Raw genomic sequence first — 18,625 nt, forward strand, 5'->3', positions numbered from 1 at the left:
ACCTGTTAAAAGAAGAAAATGAAGAGCCTCGGAGCGGCATGGAGAGTTCACGTACGACGGTTTTATAGGAAAGGTCAAGTTCACCTTGTGTCAGGGCACTTAGGCTAACAGTTACCGATTAAAGGAGGCAGCGCTATAAATTTTGCTGGCCTTTTATCTGCTGGGATACTCCCCAAGCCCACCCGCCTTGATTGGAAAGGCGTTCCTGGACTTCTGAGAACCTGGACTCCTTTGCAGTTTCTTCTTTTGCTGCGGAGCACACACAGACCTTGGGCTCTTTTTGTTTCTTCCCAGTGAGTCCTTCATGAGGTTCATTTCCAGAAAACACCCTGGGTTCACCTGATGTTTTTTTTTTTTAACATTCCCTATTTTGAAGGTATTTATTTTTTAAGTGACGTAGCTGCAGTCTGCAGCTGGGCCAGAAGGGGGAGGCTGAATGAAGTGGATTCCAGCAGGTCTGCAAAAAAAGTACTTGAACGGGGTGGGGAGGGGAGAGGGGGCTGATTAGAAGTGCCAGAGGAAGAGAAGGAGGGAGAGCAAAATCAAAATAATAATAATAAAATAATAATTGCAGCCATCATTTTAGCGCGCCGGATGCTTCACCTACGTAGGCACATTTAAACCTCACAGTCACCCCAGGAGGTAGGTATTAATAGCCCCATTTTTCAGATGAGGAAATCAAAATGCCAAAAAAGAAACCCTTCAAACTCTCAATTTGCACACTAATTTTAAGGCTGTTGGATAGTTGGCCTATAACCGAGTCAGTTCATAAGTAAAAATGCTGGTAGTTTGATTTTTTTTTAATTTTTAATGTTCACTTTTCCAGGCCCCAGGTCAGTAACCGAATATGTGGGAAGTCCTTAAAAATACCAATGAGAGCGTTTGAAATAGCACAGCTGAAAACCACCGCTCTTCACACTGAGCTTCATTCAGAGTTCAAGGTTGTCCATTTTTCTCCCACACAAATTCCACAGAACAAGAAACCACAAGAATTGAGCGTTTTCCAAGTCTGAACAGGGGAATGTGAACTTCAGAAAAAAAAAAAAGCATGAGGGGAAATTTATTTGAAAGCACTTCTGTGAAAACCTTTGCACCTCGGTTTCCTGGCTTCAAGGCCCTTGAATCCATCTAGATATTTAACATATAGCAAAACACCAGTGACACTCAATAAATATTCAACCATACGCGTATGTGGCCCATTTCCTGATGGGTTTGGTACTTGTTAGAATTTTCCAGATGAATCATTTCTGTTTTATCCAAAGTCCATACCACGGCCAGCTCTATATCTGCCCTTGCCATGGACCCACTGATATCACCCACCAGGTTAAAGTTTCTTAGAATGTAGTAAATACAGATTTTTCTTCTGTCTAATGTATCTGTGCTGCCAGACTACAAATGCCCCCAAACTGTGTCCTCCAGAGTTTTCCATGTAGTAAGGATTTATTAAGTGTTGCTAAAGGCATAAAGAAATGAACTCCATCAGATTATGTATCTCGACATTTTGGTTTTCTTTTCATGTGAGAGTCTGGGGTGTGGGGAGGAGTGGAGGGGAACAGGTTGTTTGGGGTTTTTTTACCTTTTTTTCCCCCAAATTATATTTCAATTGAATTTGTCAAGAGACCGAGAGTTTTATTTTCCCAACATGAAGCACTTATGATCTAACAAATTAATTACCCATCCATCCTGCCCTACCAGTGAGGTCATGAGAGAACAGACGAGTTCAGCCGAATCTCCTCTGGACGGTAGTGTCACAGGTCCCATTTAAGAGCTCAGGTTCAATGCCAAAATTGCCAGTTTAGGTTAGAATCATACTTAAATGTATCTTCTTATACACAGAGGCACACAAATGCAATATGTCATCTTTAATGGTTCAGAACAAAGCCTAAAAAAATAGTGTCCTAGCACAGATGAATTTTATAACCTTTGATATATGGCTTTCATTATTAACAATAATTTCTGTAACTGCATCCAAATTCGGGAAGACACCCGATGAATATTAATTTTATTTTTGATTTATTTTCTGCTCCCAGTGGCTCCCTCTAGGGCAGACCTGCATTCCCAGCATCCTTTTAGCCCTGAGATCTTACATCCTCCAGAGTGAAATTCTCATGGTCCCGGGGACAGCCTGGTTCCAAGAATACTGCCCTTTGGGTTTGGCTGTTGTTCTGGAAAATGAGGAATTTAGTTTTTCCCATTGCATTTTCTTACCTCTTTATATTTTACAAAGCTTTCCCTCTCACACACCATTTGTCATTATATTAAAATCTAATTGCAAGACAACTCTCCTCACCTAAGTCATCAACAAAGCCCAATTATTTCTAATGCATGCAGAAGAGGGGAAAAGTGCCAACAATAAAAAGGCAGGCAGTAACCTAAGCCTTTTTCACAGTCAGGCTTCAAGTTCACACGTGAATTTATGCCAGTTTTGACATTAGCCGAAAAAATTAACAGTTCTCAAAAATGAAACTCTCACAAAAGGGGTTTTGTGTTTCAAGCAGAATAAATTATAGTGTGATGTTATTAAAACACTTAGTTGTTAAGTTGCCAAGAAAATCCAGTATATTCACACAGACTCGAGGACCTGTCTCCATGCAAAGTAATTAAATTAGATTTATGGGCTGCATTACATCAGTGTTTGATAGTTCATTTTTCCTTTCTTCATATTTTGCCCTGCTTTATTAGAGCATGTGACAGATGGTAAAAATAGTGTGAAGTTTCTTGGGCCTGTGCTAAACCCCCTTTCGGTAGTAGATCTCTCTTCTGTCAGTTTCCCCAGTGATGATAAATTAACCTCTCTCTTCGTATCCCAAGTGTGGCAGTAAAGCTCCCTTTGACACAGCACCATCACTTTATCTTAATCTGTGCTGTTTCGAGGAGAGAGGGAGATGATGCAATCACCACCAGGAGTTTAAAGAGAAGATTTATGGTGTCAGAAAAAGGGAGGATGATTAATATAATATGCATCATTATATTTTTCATTTTGTCTCATTTGTCGCCTTCTTCACATCCAAGGCAGGGAGTTCGCCAGGATGGGCCGTCCCCCGGACAGACTTTCACCTCAGGCTCTGTTTAGAGGGCTGAGTATGGGGGCCGGAGGTGGACGGTGGCCGGTCCTCCTCCTTGCTAGCCAGCATCCTCAAGACCTCCATGAAAGCGGTGAGGTTTTTCTCTCTGGTGACCAGAGGCAGCTTCCTGTCTTTCCCAAAGGGAGGTGGTGGCACCTGGGTCTGACTGGCACAAGGCTCCCCTTTGGCAAGGGGATGTAAATAAGGTTTCAGGGCCCTGTGTGAGGTGGATCAAGTCCAAGTATGTCCTGAGACTAAACAGGAGTTGGGGTCATCCAGCCCGTAAGAGACTGCTGGCAGAACCAGAAGAAGCAGTGCCATATATAATGTTTTTGCAGGAAAGGACTTATGCCTATTTCCCTTGCTTACAATAAAGCTATATTTTCCTTCAGCTACTCCTTGGCTAGGAATTGCTTATATCTGGAAACTGGCTTTATTCATGCAGCTCAGTAAGTCTTCATCAGCATGGCCGGGTGACCAGCACTGAGTCAGACACTGGACCGGTACAAAGGAGCCAAAGGCCTATCCCTGCCCTCGGGAAGCTCACACTCTAGCCAGTGGGCAGCCATTGGCCAAACGCCATGAGCATCACTTCCTCCCAGGTCCTGCCAGCACTGAGGGTGCCAGGGGAGGGATCCTGGATCTCACTGAAGGAAGGTCCCCAGATCAAGGGAAGCAGACGCATTACAGAGAAGATGTGCATAATTAGAGGCATAATGGGAAAAATATCATTTGAAGTGGAAAGGAATCCTGGTACATCTCCCCCAAAGTGAATAATCCCTTTTATGAAGTGAGTGATCACAACTCAATTCCTCTGCTTTAAAAAATCTGCATTTTTCAGTATTCGCGGAAAGTGAGGTAACCCCCTAGAACCCCAGCCAACTGAAATATTTCCACGCGATTTTCCTCAAAGACTGGAAAAATCGAATGGCAGGAGGCCTGTCTTAGCCCATTTTACTCACTTACCCGATCAATTCTTTCCTCCTTTTCTAGGGCTGCTCCACACACACCCCCACCCCCAGGAGGGGCACCAGCAACCCTGTTTTCTCTTGCGCTGTGCGAACCCTCCCACCCCATCATAATTGGTTGGACCAGACCTAGACCACTTGGGTTCTCTCCCTCCCAGGAATTTGGAATTGAGGCAGAATAACAGCCAGTAGGCTGCAAGGGAATTAGAAAAGATGCTGAGGGCAGCAATCATCTGCCCCAAGAATGCAAAAACAGATTCAGAGAAGTGGAGACCGGAGGCACAGTAAGAGCCTCCTGGGTCCTGGTATGATGTTCCTTGCACCCGTGAGCCCTTCGGTCCCATGAGACTCCCTCAAATCCTTAAAACAAATTCCCTTCCTTTCTTTTCTTTTTTTTTCTAAACTTATAAGGTGATCGGGCACCATTTGGGGAGCTTGAGCAGAAGAGTGACAAACTCAAAGCTCTCTTTTGATGTAAAGTATAAACAAGTGGGGATCCTACAATTAAATCGTTATAATTTTAGAGTCAACTTGCTAACAAGCTCAGCTCACAATGAAATGGGATGGCTTACAAAGCAATGAGCTCTCAGTTGTTCAAACAAAGGCTGGATTTCCTTTTTTTTTTTTTTTTTTTTTTTTTTTGCGGTATGTGGGCCTCTCACTGTTGTGGCCTCTCCCGTTGCGGAGCACAGGCTCCGGATGCGCAGGCCCAGCGGCCATGGCTCACGGGCCCAGCCGCTCCGCGGCATATGGGATCCTCCCAGACCGGGGCACGAACCCGTATCCCCTGCATCGGCAGGCGGACTCTTAACCACTGCGCCACCAGGGAGGCCCCAAAGGCTGGATTTCAATACCATGTAAAGGAAGTCTTGTGTTGACTACAAGATAAGATGCTTGCGGTATTTTCCTAATATATTAAAAGAGTAGGAAATACCAGTTAGTCAGCAGAAGGAGAAAGAAAGAAAATATAATGGTACAAAATGCGTTATCCAAATGGGTCTCTTTCTTGAGATTTAAAGAAATATAAAAAATAAGTTAGGAAAGATGGAGAAGTAAAATTATAAAAATAAAAATACACCGTAAACTATATTAATATGTCCAAGTTCAAGTTGTGGTGAGCTGGACTCTTCTTGTCTCAGGGCCCAGGAGGCTCCGTTGTAGTCCTAAAATAAATTCCCCTTTTTTCTTAAGGTAGATCAGATTGTTTTCTGTTGCTTGCAACCGAGAGAGTCTTAGCACACCTGTATTTTCGACAACTCCCTTCTGCAGTGCTGCTCTTTCAGATAGGCTGACTTCTCTTGTCTACACCTGCTCATTTCTACACATTTGTTCCAATTGACTCTTTCACCAGAAACCCCGCCCCCCTTCCCACCATCTAGCCGGCTCCTAACTCAGGTGCTTCCTCCATCGTGAAGACAAATCCCGTCCTCACAGATGATCGCTCCCTGGAGTTCCATCTTAGAGTCTATGCCACCCCATTTGGCAATTAATTTTATTCTATGATGTGTGTTATACTGCCAGGCTAATCTTGTCTCTCCAAAGAGACTCTGAGCTCCTTGAAGTCAGCAGCACATCTTTGGAGCCTTGATTGTATCTCTTTTGGTGCCCGCCCCTGGTTTTACTGGGTCCCCTTTCCCCAGCTGGGCCCCTCACTGTCTGGCCAGGCTTGGTAGAGGGACTAAAGAATGGAGGAGCCTTGGTTGAGACAGAACTGCTCTGTCTGTTGTCTTCTTCTCCCCAACCCAGAGGAGTTTCTTCTCCACCGTCTTCAACGGGGCTCGTGACCTCGCTTCAGCAGGATGAGAGAGTAAAAACATCACCCTGGGGTATGGAAAAGGTTACAAGAAAATCAAATTTATCGCTGCCAGAAAAAAAGTAGGGTCAATTAGCAGAGATATGGGGTGATGTGTATAAAGCCCAAACTTTGGATGAACTAAAGCATCATTTCAACTTAATTTTGGAAATCTAAATATATGAAATGCATTAGCTGATTTTATTTTTGGCAGCAGACTTAACCATTCTAATGGTGTTTTGCTCCAGCGAATTTTAAAATTAGTTTGCATTTCCTAAGCACACATCAGCTGGGTGAGGGCTGAGGGAAGGAGAGCAGGGAGAGGGGGTGCTAGGAGAGAGCCTGTTTTGGATTAAAAATTTCCCGGAAGATGCTTCATCAGGTGGATAATCCACATGCAGGTATGTGAAAGCTAACTGGAGTTGAGTCCTTGGCCTTGAAAAATATGGTTGTTGTAGTGCAAATAGATACCTGCCCACCTCCCCAAGTTAATTATAAATAAGATGCCAAGTAGAGGGGGGTGCGGGAAGGCTATTTATTTACTGTCTGCATACCTTCTGGCTAAAGAGGAAATTTTGCAAAACAAAATTTCTGGGTGATGGTAAATTTTTCCCTACTTATTTGTAGACTTGATTAATCTATGATCTTTGCTAACATGTTAGCATTAAATGACAATAAAATCCATGTTTCTTTTGAGGGTTCAGTGCGCTTTGACAGTGGTTTCTTTATCCTCAGTCAGATCTGGAAGGTGGGGATGGACCAGGGTCTCTACTTATTAGGTGGTTGACATGCATCAAAAACTTTTCCCAAAGTCTACCCTCAAGCTCAGGCATATAGAAATAGCACTTACCATTTGTGGGACCCTTGCTATGCACTAGAAAATTCACATTCTATTTGATATCTTCACCACAACCCTGCAGGTTTGGTTGAATTAGCATCCCCACTTTACAGCTGAGGCACAGAGAGGTTAAGTAACCTGGATATAGTCACACAGCCAGAAAGTAGTTGAGTTGAGACTGAAATCCAATGTTTTGTCCACGGAGCCTGTATCCTTTCAACAGTGTCTGTACCTCTCAAGAAATACAGACCATGCTTTGGGCTGGTGAACTGAACAGTTAGATGTCACTCCTCAATCCCCATTTAGGCAGGATGGAGAAGAAAGAACGCCAAAGGCAGCACACTCACCAGGCTCCTGGGACATCTGTGCTAATCTTAGCCAGACTAAACGACTGTCCTTAACGGACACCCATTCCTTGCTGGGAGCACAGCTCTCTGGGATCTAAGGAAGGGCCGACAGAGGAGTTCATGGAGCTGCTCTGGCCTTGAGACTGAGAGCAGCCATTGGCATTGACCCACTGACCGGCAGCCAGTTCGAAGGGGAAAAAGACACCACACAAGCTAATACATTCCAGCCTTCACCTCCATTAGAGCCTGTATAGCCTTTGGGAATCTGTGGACCAACTGTAGGTAGAAGTTCTTGGAGGGCTGAGAAAAGATAACCAAAGAGGAGTCTAGTTACAGTCAGGACAGAAGAGGCTATAAAGAAATGATGCATGATAAAACCAGCATTAAATTACGGACTGTTTAAAAGAAAAAAGTTTAGTAGGTGAATCAGTCCAGGTACTCCAAAGAAACAGAGCCAATGGGAGATACTTGTGTGTGTGTGCATTTCTCATAGATATATATATGAAATAATATAATATATATAATAATATATCATATATGAATATATATTATGTAATATAAATAATAAAAATATATATGAAATAAAGAAGTATATTTTAAGGAGTTGGTTCACACAACTGTGGAGGCTGGCAAGTCTGAAATCTATAAGGCCGGCCAGCAGGCTGGAAAGTCAGGCAGAGGTCAGTGCTACAATTTTGAAGCAAAGCTTCCCTGGGAAACCTCAGTTTTTGCTCCTAAGGCCTTCAACTGATTGGATGAGGCCCACCCACATTATCAAGGATCATCTCCTTTATGTATATTCAAATAATATTAGATGCTAATCACATCTACAGAATACCTCCACAGCAGCCCCACCATTAGTGTTTGATGAAATCACCAGATGTGAGAACCTGACCAAGTAAATGTATAAAACTAATCATCACAGTAGGATGACCCTGACACAACGATTTTCACTGTTTTGTGTTCTCTTCCAATAATTATATATATATTTTTACATAGTTGTAAAAAACTGTATTACAGGGCTTCCCTGGTGGCGCAGTGGTTGAGAGTCTGCCTGCCGATGCAGGGGACACGGGTTCGAGCCCCGGTCCAAGAAGATCCCACATGCTGCAGAGCAGCTGGGCCTGTGAGCCATGGCTGCTGAGCCTGCACGTCCGGAGCCTGTGCTCCGCAACGGGAGAGGCCGCAGCGGTGAGAGACCTGCGTACCGCAAAAAAAAAAAAAAAAAAAAAAACTGTATTACAAGAATTTACTACTTTTATTATACATATAATACACGTTCATTATAAAAAATTTTGATATATAAAAATTTGCCATTCTAATTTCTTATGTAATTCGTAAACACTGTTTCATGTTTATAAGGCCATCTCTTCCATGGGATTATAGGCACCATAAGAACAAGGAACCAAGCCCCATTTGTCTTTTTTTTTTTTTTTTTTTTTTTTTTTTTGCGGTACGCGGGCCTCTCACTGTTGTGGCCTCTACCGTTGCGGAGCACAGGCTCCGGACACGCAGGCTCAGTGGCCATGGCTCACGGGCCCAGCCGCTCTGCGGCATGTGGGATCTTCCCGGACCAGGGCTCGAACCCATGTCCCCTGCATCGGCAGGCGGACTCTCAACCACTGCGCCACCAGGGAAGCCCCCATTTGTCTTTTTTATGCCAATCATTAATTACGGTGCCCAGCACCCACTAGGCGCTCAATATATATTGGTTGAAAGGATAAATTTTGTTCCATAATGCCAACATTTATTATTTGTAATAGCTACATAGTAGTCAAAATAATATACTAAAATTATCTTAGCTCATCACGTATTATTAAACATTTAGATTGATTTCAGGTGTTTTTTCTTTTCCTACAGTAAGGTTTACTGGTAAAAACCTCTTTGTACACATGCGTTTTTCTTTCACTGGAGTAATTCAAAACTTATTTGTACGTGTCCTCTTTTAGAGTACCCTGGCCTTAAATAATCACACTGATTAGTCAAACTACTGATTAATTTAGAGGAAAGCATGGGTTGAAGTGATTATTTGAAAGATCCATTGAGACTAGAATAAGAGCCTCATAATAATAATTAGTCATCGTGAAGCTCTTTACAAAACTGAACCCAAACAAAATTGAGCTTTAAGTGTGGAAGTTTTTTTGCTTATTATCTCTCAGTCCCACAACTGCCCTCTAGGATAATGGGGCTGGAAGTCTGCAAACTACATTTCCCAGGTTCCTTTGGCTGTGGGCTTCCTGTTAGGTTTTGCCAAACTGACAGGAAAATCAAGATATGAAGAGAGAGGAAATGTCTTTGTTTCCCATTTACTGTCTCTCTCTCTTTCTCTCTCCCCTCTCCCCCACACCCCACTCCCCTTTCTTTCCTTCCTTCCTCTGATACTGTTTCTTCTAATATTCCAGCTTCTGAAGCTGTGATTCACCCTCTATGATCTTAGGTTCTGGAAATCTAATCTCTGACTTACCTTCAGCTCTCATTTTTTGCTCTTTGATTTTCTAAGATCTTTGTAATCTATGCCCTGTATTAAATATCCTCTTTTGAAATACCTAGGTTGGTTTCTGTTTTCCTGACAAGACCCTGACTGATACAATAAAGACAGAATTCTTTATGAGGAACGGCTCATCTGGTTTTGCCACCTTGGTCTCCAAAATATTGACTTTAGGAGTCAATCTGGGTACACCCTTCTGAAATATCTCTACATAACTATATTAATCATTGTTTTCATTTTCTGTATTTCATGATGTTTTGACATCTTAAAAAGCAGGGAGAGCCTGCTCCTCCCAGAGCTAGCCTTTCCTTAGAGATAGTAAAGGGCTCAACAAGAGCACATCTCCCATATTCTAACCAGCCAATCCTGAGATAGTGACCAATTCTTACATCACTTGTGTCTTAGCAAGGACTTCCTACGTTGCAAGCCTCATTCTTAATTCATTTCTATGTAGATATGTAGAAATGCTTATCTATAGCAACACTTCAAAAAGTTCTTCTAGTGTCTTCATAAAGAAGATGTTAAAAGCCTGTTAATAATGACTGAACTTATACTTTGTAGTAAAAACCGAACACTACGCAAAATAGCTGACATATTGATATGCAACTGACTATAAATGTTGTGGGATTATCAGATTTCAGTTCCTCTTTCCCTAAAGATTACCCTTAACCACCTAAGGGGATGGGTATCGTCCAGGCAGTATTTTCTTCTGCACCTACACTTGCTGTCGGGGGAGATTGTCAAGCTCTTTCTTTGACGACCACTATTATAAATCTCAGATTTGACTTATTCACTTTAAGTAGGAAATAGCTTTATTTTTCTTTCTTTTCTCAGGAGATTAAATAGAGGTTAGTGGTAAGAATACTTGCAGAACCTTAAAAGGAAGTTCATGCAAACTCAAGGAGCTGGGCAAGCTTCACAGGAACAGAGTATGAGAAAGATATCATGAACTAAGTGTTTCTCCTTCTCTCTCTCTCTCTCTCTCTCTCTCTCTCTTTATCTATCTATCTATCATCTATCATCTATCTATCTTTCCCTCTCTGTCTGTCTCTCTTTGTCTCCCTTGATCGCCCCATCCCTCCTTCTCATACTGTATCTGCTTCTTTCTGAGGTTGCTTTCCTTTCCTCTCCCCACTGCCCGGCTCTGTGTGACCCCAGCGTACACATGACCTACTTGACTCTCCAGCCTCAGTGTAATCTAATTCCCATCTGTCATCGCCAGTTGCCCCGTCTCTCGATGTTACTGTCACCTGATTTTTGTGGGTGGTTTCACTTCCCCCTGTGCTCAGCCAAATGCTGACTGTGAACTTAGTGATAGTACAACTCTCCTTCTCAAACCTGAAAGCTGCATTTTCTCTCTGAGCAAAAATATTCTGAACACTGGGCTATGGGAGAAGAGTTTTCAAGCCCTTTTAACCATAAGATATTTTTTCCTACCTTCCTGACTAAAGTTTGCTTCAAGTCCAAACTTAACATGGCTCCTTGTTGGCACGATCTGCTACCCCCTCTGCCTGTCCCCAGCGGTGGCTCCTCCAAGGCTCCTGCTCTCTCTCAGGCCCACCCACCTGGCCTGCCTTCATTCTCTTCTGTTGGTGCATCTGCAAGGCTGCTCCCTCCACTAGGAACTCTCACCCTCCCTTTTTGCCTGTTTAGATCCCACTGATCCTTGAGATCTCAGCTCAGTTGTTGCTTCCTTGGGGAAGGTTTTTCTAATCCCCCTGATTAAGTAAAACCCCATCCCCATCCATCACAGGCTCTGGTAACATCATATTCAGTTTTAAATCTCTCTTGTTAATGAGTCCATAGACATGTCTGTTTTCATTCATCTTTGTACCCCAGCAACCAGCACCTGGTGATCCCTTAATAAATATTTATCTATATCCATTCTGCTCAACAGCAATCATTTGTTCATTTCTAAGCTCTCATCATGGTCTTTTGTTTAAAACAATGTGTTTGTTTCATAATTTCCTGTTCTTGTTTCATTGATATAACATCCTCTTTTGTCTCCTTAAGGATATCAAATATAATTGTTTTAAAGATGTGTATTGATGGCTCTATTATTTACATTTCCTTTTAGGTAAGAACTTATTTTATCATCTCTCTCTCATTTTGATGGCTCTCCTCAAGTGTTTGGTAATTTTTCAGTGAGTGTTGGTCATCTATGGCAGAGGTTTCTCACATGTAGCCAGAGAGGTAGCTCCCCTCTGCAGTCTTACCTTCCCTCACCCACTGAAGCCATCTCTTCTTTTGCCTTTCCCTACGATGTCATGGCCAAGGAATTGCCTGTTGTGGTCCAGGCATGAGTCTCTTTATTAAGCCAGCCTAGGCATTGCTGTGCCAGCAAGAGCCCCATTGTTTTGAGAAAGGCAAATCATAAATGTGCTTAAAGAGAGTTTCCTTTCTTCTGTTTGTGCATCTCATTTTCCAAGAGCTTGGTAGTTGGAAAAGAATTTAACTGCTTGAGTTTTTTTGATAGGTTAAGTGAACAAAATTGACAGCTCTGCCACAGACACAAATAAATATGGACAGTGCACCCACAACACACCCCAAGGGGAGGAGCTGCCAGACTGAGGTGAGGGGGAATATCAGATTTCCTTCCTTCTCAGATCCTGCTTTTATTAGAATGGAACTCAGAAGTGGAGCCTCAATTTTCAAATCTATAAAATGGGGATAATAATGTTTACTTTACACAGCTGTTATAAAGACTAAAGAAATATGTAAGGGACCTATCAAACTTAGGTATTCAGTACAAACAAATCCACTTCCCATCCGTTTCCTCATTTGACAGAGAAAAAAAAGAAAGAAAAGAATGAACTCCCCACCATTACAGGGACAGGATCAAATGGCATCCTATATGGGAGAGTGTTGTATAAACTGCATAACAGCATCCCTGTGGGAGGTCTAATGGTGATAATTTTTACTTGTTTACTTATTTGCTAACTAACAAATAGTCAGATAGCACTTACCACATGCCAGTCACTGTGCTAAGCACATTAGAAATATTAATTTATTTAATTCCTACCAAAAACCCCAAGGTAAGTTCTATTCTTAGGCCATTTTTACAAATGGGGAAACCAACACAGAAAGCTCAGGTGATTTGCCCAAGGTCACGTGGTTGGCAAGACGCAGAGCTGGGATTCAAACCCAGGTTGCCAGGCTCCCAGAGTCTGTCTCCAGCTCGAAATTCGATACTGCCCTTGACTATGTGGCTGATGTTATCCTCTGGGGACTGAGAGCTGCCAAAGCTCCTAGGCTTCCCTCCCTCCTTCTCCACCAGCACCAGAAAGTCTCCACGTGTGGAAATGTGACAGCTTGATCCAGTGATCTGAGGACCCATAGGAAGTCTGGAGATGAAGGTCACTTCTTCAAGGAAGACCTTGTCCTCACTCACCCTTATGTCCCGGCCCTGCACCTCCACCCTCAGGTGTGCTGCTTGACATTACAGCAAGACGGGCTGCCTGGGCAGCAGCAGGAGAGAGCGAGGGCTGGAGGAGAGTGTGGGGTGTGCGCCCGCCAGCCCTGCCTCTTCCCTCCTCAGCCAGAGTGCAGCCTCCCAACACCGGACCTTAACGAAAAAGCAGGGCATTTGTCCCAGGAAGCCAGATCATCACTTCTTACTGCTGCCGAAGACGGCATCCCCAGCCACTGGGCATGTAAGCAGGGAGGGCAGAGTGGCAATATGTGCTGTTATTCTGCTTGTTACTTCCCTCTGTGCAAAGATGTGAGCTCCTACACACACAGGGGGCTGTGCAGCTGCAAGAAGAGGAACTAATTCAAGAGGAGGACAGGGAAGCCCAACTGGCAATGGACGTGGAGACAGAACTGGGCTTCATTTATTCCTTCTGCAAAGATGTATTGAGTCTCTACTCTATGCCGGGCCCTCATCTCAACACTATGGACGTGGCAGTTAACAAAACGTACTCCTTGAGCTTCCCTGGTGGCGCAGTTGTTGAGAGTCTGCCTGCTGATGCAGGGAACATGGGTTCGTGCCCTGGTCTGGGAAGATCCCACATGCCGCGGAGTGGCTGGGCCTGTCAGCCATGGCCGCTCAGCCTGCGCATCCGGAGCCTGTGCTCTGCAACGGGTGAGGCCACAACAGTGAGAGGCCCACGTACTGCAAAAAAAAAAATATTCCTTGCCTTCCTGGAGTTTGTATTCTTTCTTTTTTTTTTTTTTTTGTATTTTTGTATTTTTAATGACTGAAACAAGACAGACCTAAAACCGCAGCTTCTGAAAGAACCATTTGTTCTTGCCGGTCTTGTATCTCTCCTCAAACTTGACCTTGGCCTCTCGTCGGGCCTTGCGTTTGAGAGCAGGGTCTCTGAAGACATCCTTGTTGACAACAGTTTTGTCCAAGGGGATATCCACAGAGTACCTTGTAGGCATGAGGTGATTATAATTATAAACTTTCACGAAAGACTTGATCTTTGACCTCTTGGCAATTTTCTTCTTGCCCATGGCAGCTGTCACTTTGCGGGGATAGCGATCAATTCCAGCCACCAGAACGTGGCTGTAGGGTCGGTCTGAGGTGCCATCATCAATGTTCTTTATGATGACCACTTTGCGTCCGGAGTAGCGACCGGCCAGGACCAGCACCACCTTTCCGGGTTTCATGAACTTGCCCATGTCGGCAGCAACCTCTCCGGACTACAGCAGAGGAAGAAGAACCTGGAGTTTATATTCTTAAACATCGAAGGAAATTTCAGATAGAGGTAAGTAATGTGAAGTGAGTAAAGCAGAACATTGCACAGGAAGTAACAGGAGAGGTGCTGGGTGCTTCTTTACTGAGGGAGGGGGCCATGTGGGGACCTGGAGGGAAGAGTGTGCCAGGCAGAGGGGATGCCGTGCAAAAGCCCTGGGGTGGAAGAGCAAGGTGTGTTACCCTGGATGTGAAAGAACTAGGAGAGACTATGGTTAGTGTAACTGTAGTTTAATGAACAAGGGGGAAAGTCAAAGGCAGCACAATCAAATGTCAGAGAAGGCATCAGAGGACTTTTGGTAAATTATTTATACTGAAAAATAAGAGAAAACAGTTGTCCCCAACCCTGAAGCTATGTAGTAGAGTAGAGAGAATTCCAAACCGGGAGTCAGGAGACCCCAAGTTATCTGGTCAGATGAGTTAATTTCTTTGAGCCTTCCTTTCCACTTCAGTAAAATCAAAAATGATACCTACTTTAAGGGTTTTGATGAGAATTAAATGTGACAGTGTACATAAAAATACCAGCATGTTGTTTGGCACATTCGGTGCTCAAACACTGGGAGCTACCACAATGAGACACACTACACCCCTATGAGAATGGCCCTAATCCAGAACACTGACACCACCAAATGATGGTGAGGATGTGGAGCAACAGGAACTCCTGTTCACTGCTGGTGGGAATACAGAATGGGACAGCCATTTTGGAAGAGAGTTTGGTAGTTTCTAACAAAACTAAACATACTCTGACCATACAGTCCAGGAATCATGCTCTTTGGTATTTACCCAAAGGAGTTGAAAAGTTATGTCCACAAAAAAACCCAGGATGTTTACAGTAGCTTTATTCATAAATGCCAAAACCTGGAAGCAACCAAGATGTCCTTTAGTATGTGAATGATCAATAAACTCTGGGGTATCCAGACAATGGAATATTACTCAGCACTAAAAAGAAATGAGCTATCAAGCCATGAAAATACACAGAGGAGGCTTAGATGCATATTACTAAGTGAGAGAAAATCTGAAAAGGCAACACACTGTATGATTCCAACTATATGACATTCTGGGACAGAAAAAACTAGGAGACAGTAAAATGATCAGTGGTTGCCAGGAGTTGGGGCAGGGAAGGATGAACATACAGAGTACAGAGGATTTTTAGGGCAGTGGAACTACTCTGTGTGATACTATAATGATGAATACATGTCATTATACATTTGTCCAAACCCATGGGGAAATCAAAGAAATCAAACAAATAGAATGCACAACACGAAGAGTGAACTGTCATGTAAACTATGGACTTCGGGTGATAATAGCATGTCAATGTAGATTACCAGTTATAACACATGTACCGCTCTGGTGGGGGATGTTGATGATGGGGAAGCTGTGCATGTGCGGGGGCGGAGGGTCCATGGGAAATCTTTGTACCTTCCTCTCAATTCTGCTGTGAACCTAAAACTGCCCTAAAGAAAGTCTTAAAACATAATAAAAAGCCTGGCCATTATGGGATCTTGGGCAAGTTACTCACATAAAAGAGAAAACTATCATTTATTGAGTACCAGCCTATGGCAGGCCCTGCGCTGGGCATTGTTTGTGGGTTTTATCTGCTTGCCCATTTGTGCAGCGAGGGGGCAGGACCAGGTGATACCCAAGATCCCTCCAGCTTGGACCATCAGGAGGGGCTGTGGTGAGACCACCGAGGCAGGGGGATGAAGGTCATTCCAAGGAGACTCAGGACAAGTGCAGAACCACAGAGGGCCTGAGACACAGGGCTCTGCAAACATTCCCCAGAAATCCACAGGACCCTTTGGGGCCTTTCAGAGATTCCTGGAGCACAGCACTATGTCATGGTGCATGGTGCCGTGTCCTGAGCTGAGATCTGCCTTGTCTGATAATATGGGGCTCCAGGAATTTACTTTTCCATCTCCCTCCATGAAGGCATTAGGACCAGATGGCAAAGATCCAGAGGAATCAGCACCCATGAGTGCCCTTCCCTCTCCATGCTGTCACGGTCATGCCATACCCACGTCTTTTTCACCCCAGAGGAAGCAACTACCGTGAACACCAGTGGGGAGTTTGTGGATGAGGACAGCAGGTGACCTGATGTGCCAGAAGCCTCCTTTAGCTCCAGTGTCCACATTGTTCCATCCTCCTGACCTCAAAAATGAGTCTTTCATGGACTTCCTACATGTATGGAATCTAGGGAGACCGTGCCTTGGCAGGGAGATGGCACTGGCAATGACCTGAGGATTCAGAGACCTTGCAAGATCATTTAAATTCTTATGAAGTGATTTCTTTGATTTCCCCATGGGCTTGTGGGCATGTGCTGATTTGCAGGCCTTGCCCAGGACAAGAAGCTTTTCTCATACTTGCAACCGTAGAAGTAGCAATGGTCACGGTTCTCAGTTTCTGAGCCTCTAACGGGTCTCCAGCCCTATGCATATTTAATTCTCACACATATTTCTTCTCGTTGAAGCTTCCTACAATAACCATTTGCAGATGAGGAACCTGAGATGGGGAAGTGTTCTGTCCAAGGTCATCAGGCGTATAAATATGGGAACAAAAACTGGAACCCAGGCCTGTCTGAATCCAAAGCCCAAAGTCTTTCTGCCGTACCCCTGTTGCCTCTCCAAATACAATGAAAAGCTTTCACCAAGCTCAAAGCCGTGGAGGTGGGCTTATTTCCCAAGATGTTGCAGAGCAAGGAGGGGCAGGCAGAGGCCAAGCTGGCCCTTCAGGAAGACTTTGTGTCAAGACCCTCATGGGAACGTGCCTCAAGCTCAGAACTTAGCCCCCTGAACTGAGAAACAGAGACCTTGACCTTACTCCCCGAGCAAACTATTTCCTGGGTGTCAAAAACTGTGATTAGTTCAGCCAACTCCAATTAGCCTTCATCTGTCTTTGTCTTTCTTGTTTAGGGCAAGGCCCGGCTGGGGGTCCCAGGAGCTTTCTCGCCAGGAGAAATCACCTTCCTTCCTCTGGTCCTGTCCCTTTCTTCCCACAGGAAGTGTCCCGGGTTTATTTCCATGGAAACCGGGGGGTGGGGGTGGGGGGCAGGAAGGAAATTCCTTCACTCCTTCAGCTTTCCCCAAACCCAGGGAAAGTGATGTTCCTCCTCTACCCCAGGCCCCAGGGCTTCTCCCCTGCTCTTTGCTTCCCCAGCTTCCACAAAAGAGGATTTCATTTTTCATCATCTTTACCCCTTTTGGATGGTTCACGTCTGAGGGTCTCGGTGGATTAACTGGCCAATCAGATTTCATTATGAGCCCAAGTAGTTCTTATCATTAAACCTGTAATTCATTTCTTCTGTGTTTCATAAAATATGAAATATTACCATTCTCCAGGAGCTCGAAGAGAGCAGGGATGCTCCATTAAGTCCAACACTGCTCCTCCAGAAGAGGCCGTAATTATATGCAGACTTTTTTTCTAACAGCTAAGTTTCTACTTGCGGATGCTAACAAAAGAAATAAGCTTTTAATCCAAACGTAATTAATATGAATTACCTCTCCAGTACACCCTGGCTTTGCACCATTAAACTTAATTTTTGTTTTGCATGATAATTGTGTTATCATTACCGTTTATAGGAGAACTCAGGGACCCTCACTGTGTTTTCAGTCAAGACTAAAGGGACTGGAGGGGACTTCCCTCCCCTCTGCCAGCCAGGAGGCTGTTGGCCAGCCTTCCTGACACATCCCGTGGCTTAGGGAGCCTGGGGTCCTGACGATATAGCCAGTGGGATAGCAGGATAACTCCCCCCAACAGTAAAAGGAAACAGATTCCTACTGACCCCGTGGAGGATTTGCCACCTGGGAGACAGGCTCAGTCGAGGCTACTAATTATTAGATGGTCATCGTAACCATAAGCATCAGCGTCAGCATCATGGCCGTCACCATCATCATTATTATCATAATTGTTATTATTGCTCCTAACTCTAATGAGTACCACTCACTTTCTTGGCAGCATGCTCCAGCTACTCTGCTATTGGTTATTTCTCCCAAAGATCTGGGGATCCTGGGCTGAATTCTTTAAGTGAAACCCCAGAAAATTGCAGACTGAGCACCAAAGTCCTGGGTTTCATGCAAGTTTCCATTCAAGACTCTGTTAGAGTCCATCTTCCTCCCTCTCTCCTCCCCATGTGCCTCAGTCTCCCTCACCCACTCTATAAGGAAGATTCATATTTTTATAAATCTGAGAAGGAAGCTAATACCTTGGGAGCGAGGCAATACATTTATATGTTGTCATCCCATCATTAATTATAGAGTCATTGCATATCTATTATGGACTAGGTACTATGAGAAATAATGCGTACACACACATGCGTGCGTGCATGCGCGTGCGCACACACAAACTGACCCCTGCCATCAAAGAATTTACAATCTCATTGAGGGAGGAATATAGATGCCCAAATGTTTTAAAAAGGAGAGGAAATAAATAACA

The 18,625-nt window shown here is 44.0% G+C and overlaps 2 protein-coding genes across 2 annotated transcripts in view; one reads left to right on the forward strand and one right to left on the reverse strand.

Moving 5' to 3' along the window:
- The first annotated feature begins 2,122 nt into the window (after positions 1 to 2,122).
- The window catches only part of ERLIN2 (ER lipid raft associated 2), a 333,405-nt gene continuing 316,902 nt past the window's right edge, over positions 2,123 to 18,625 (forward strand). The window contains exon 1 of the mRNA XM_060085829.1: positions 2,123 to 2,128. The gene's annotated coding sequence lies outside the window, so the exon portion shown is untranslated. The remainder of the gene's footprint in view (positions 2,129 to 18,625) is intronic.
- Positions 13,669 to 14,124, reverse strand: LOC132481263 (large ribosomal subunit protein eL27-like). Its single transcript, XM_060085999.1, has one exon. The coding sequence runs from the start codon at positions 14,122 to 14,124 to the stop codon at positions 13,714 to 13,716; it is 411 nt and encodes a 136-aa protein (XP_059941982.1). The 3' UTR covers positions 13,669 to 13,713.

Source organism: Mesoplodon densirostris, chromosome 20, assembly GCF_025265405.1.
Source record: "Mesoplodon densirostris isolate mMesDen1 chromosome 20, mMesDen1 primary haplotype, whole genome shotgun sequence".
NCBI lineage: Eukaryota > Metazoa > Chordata > Mammalia > Artiodactyla > Ziphiidae > Mesoplodon > Mesoplodon densirostris.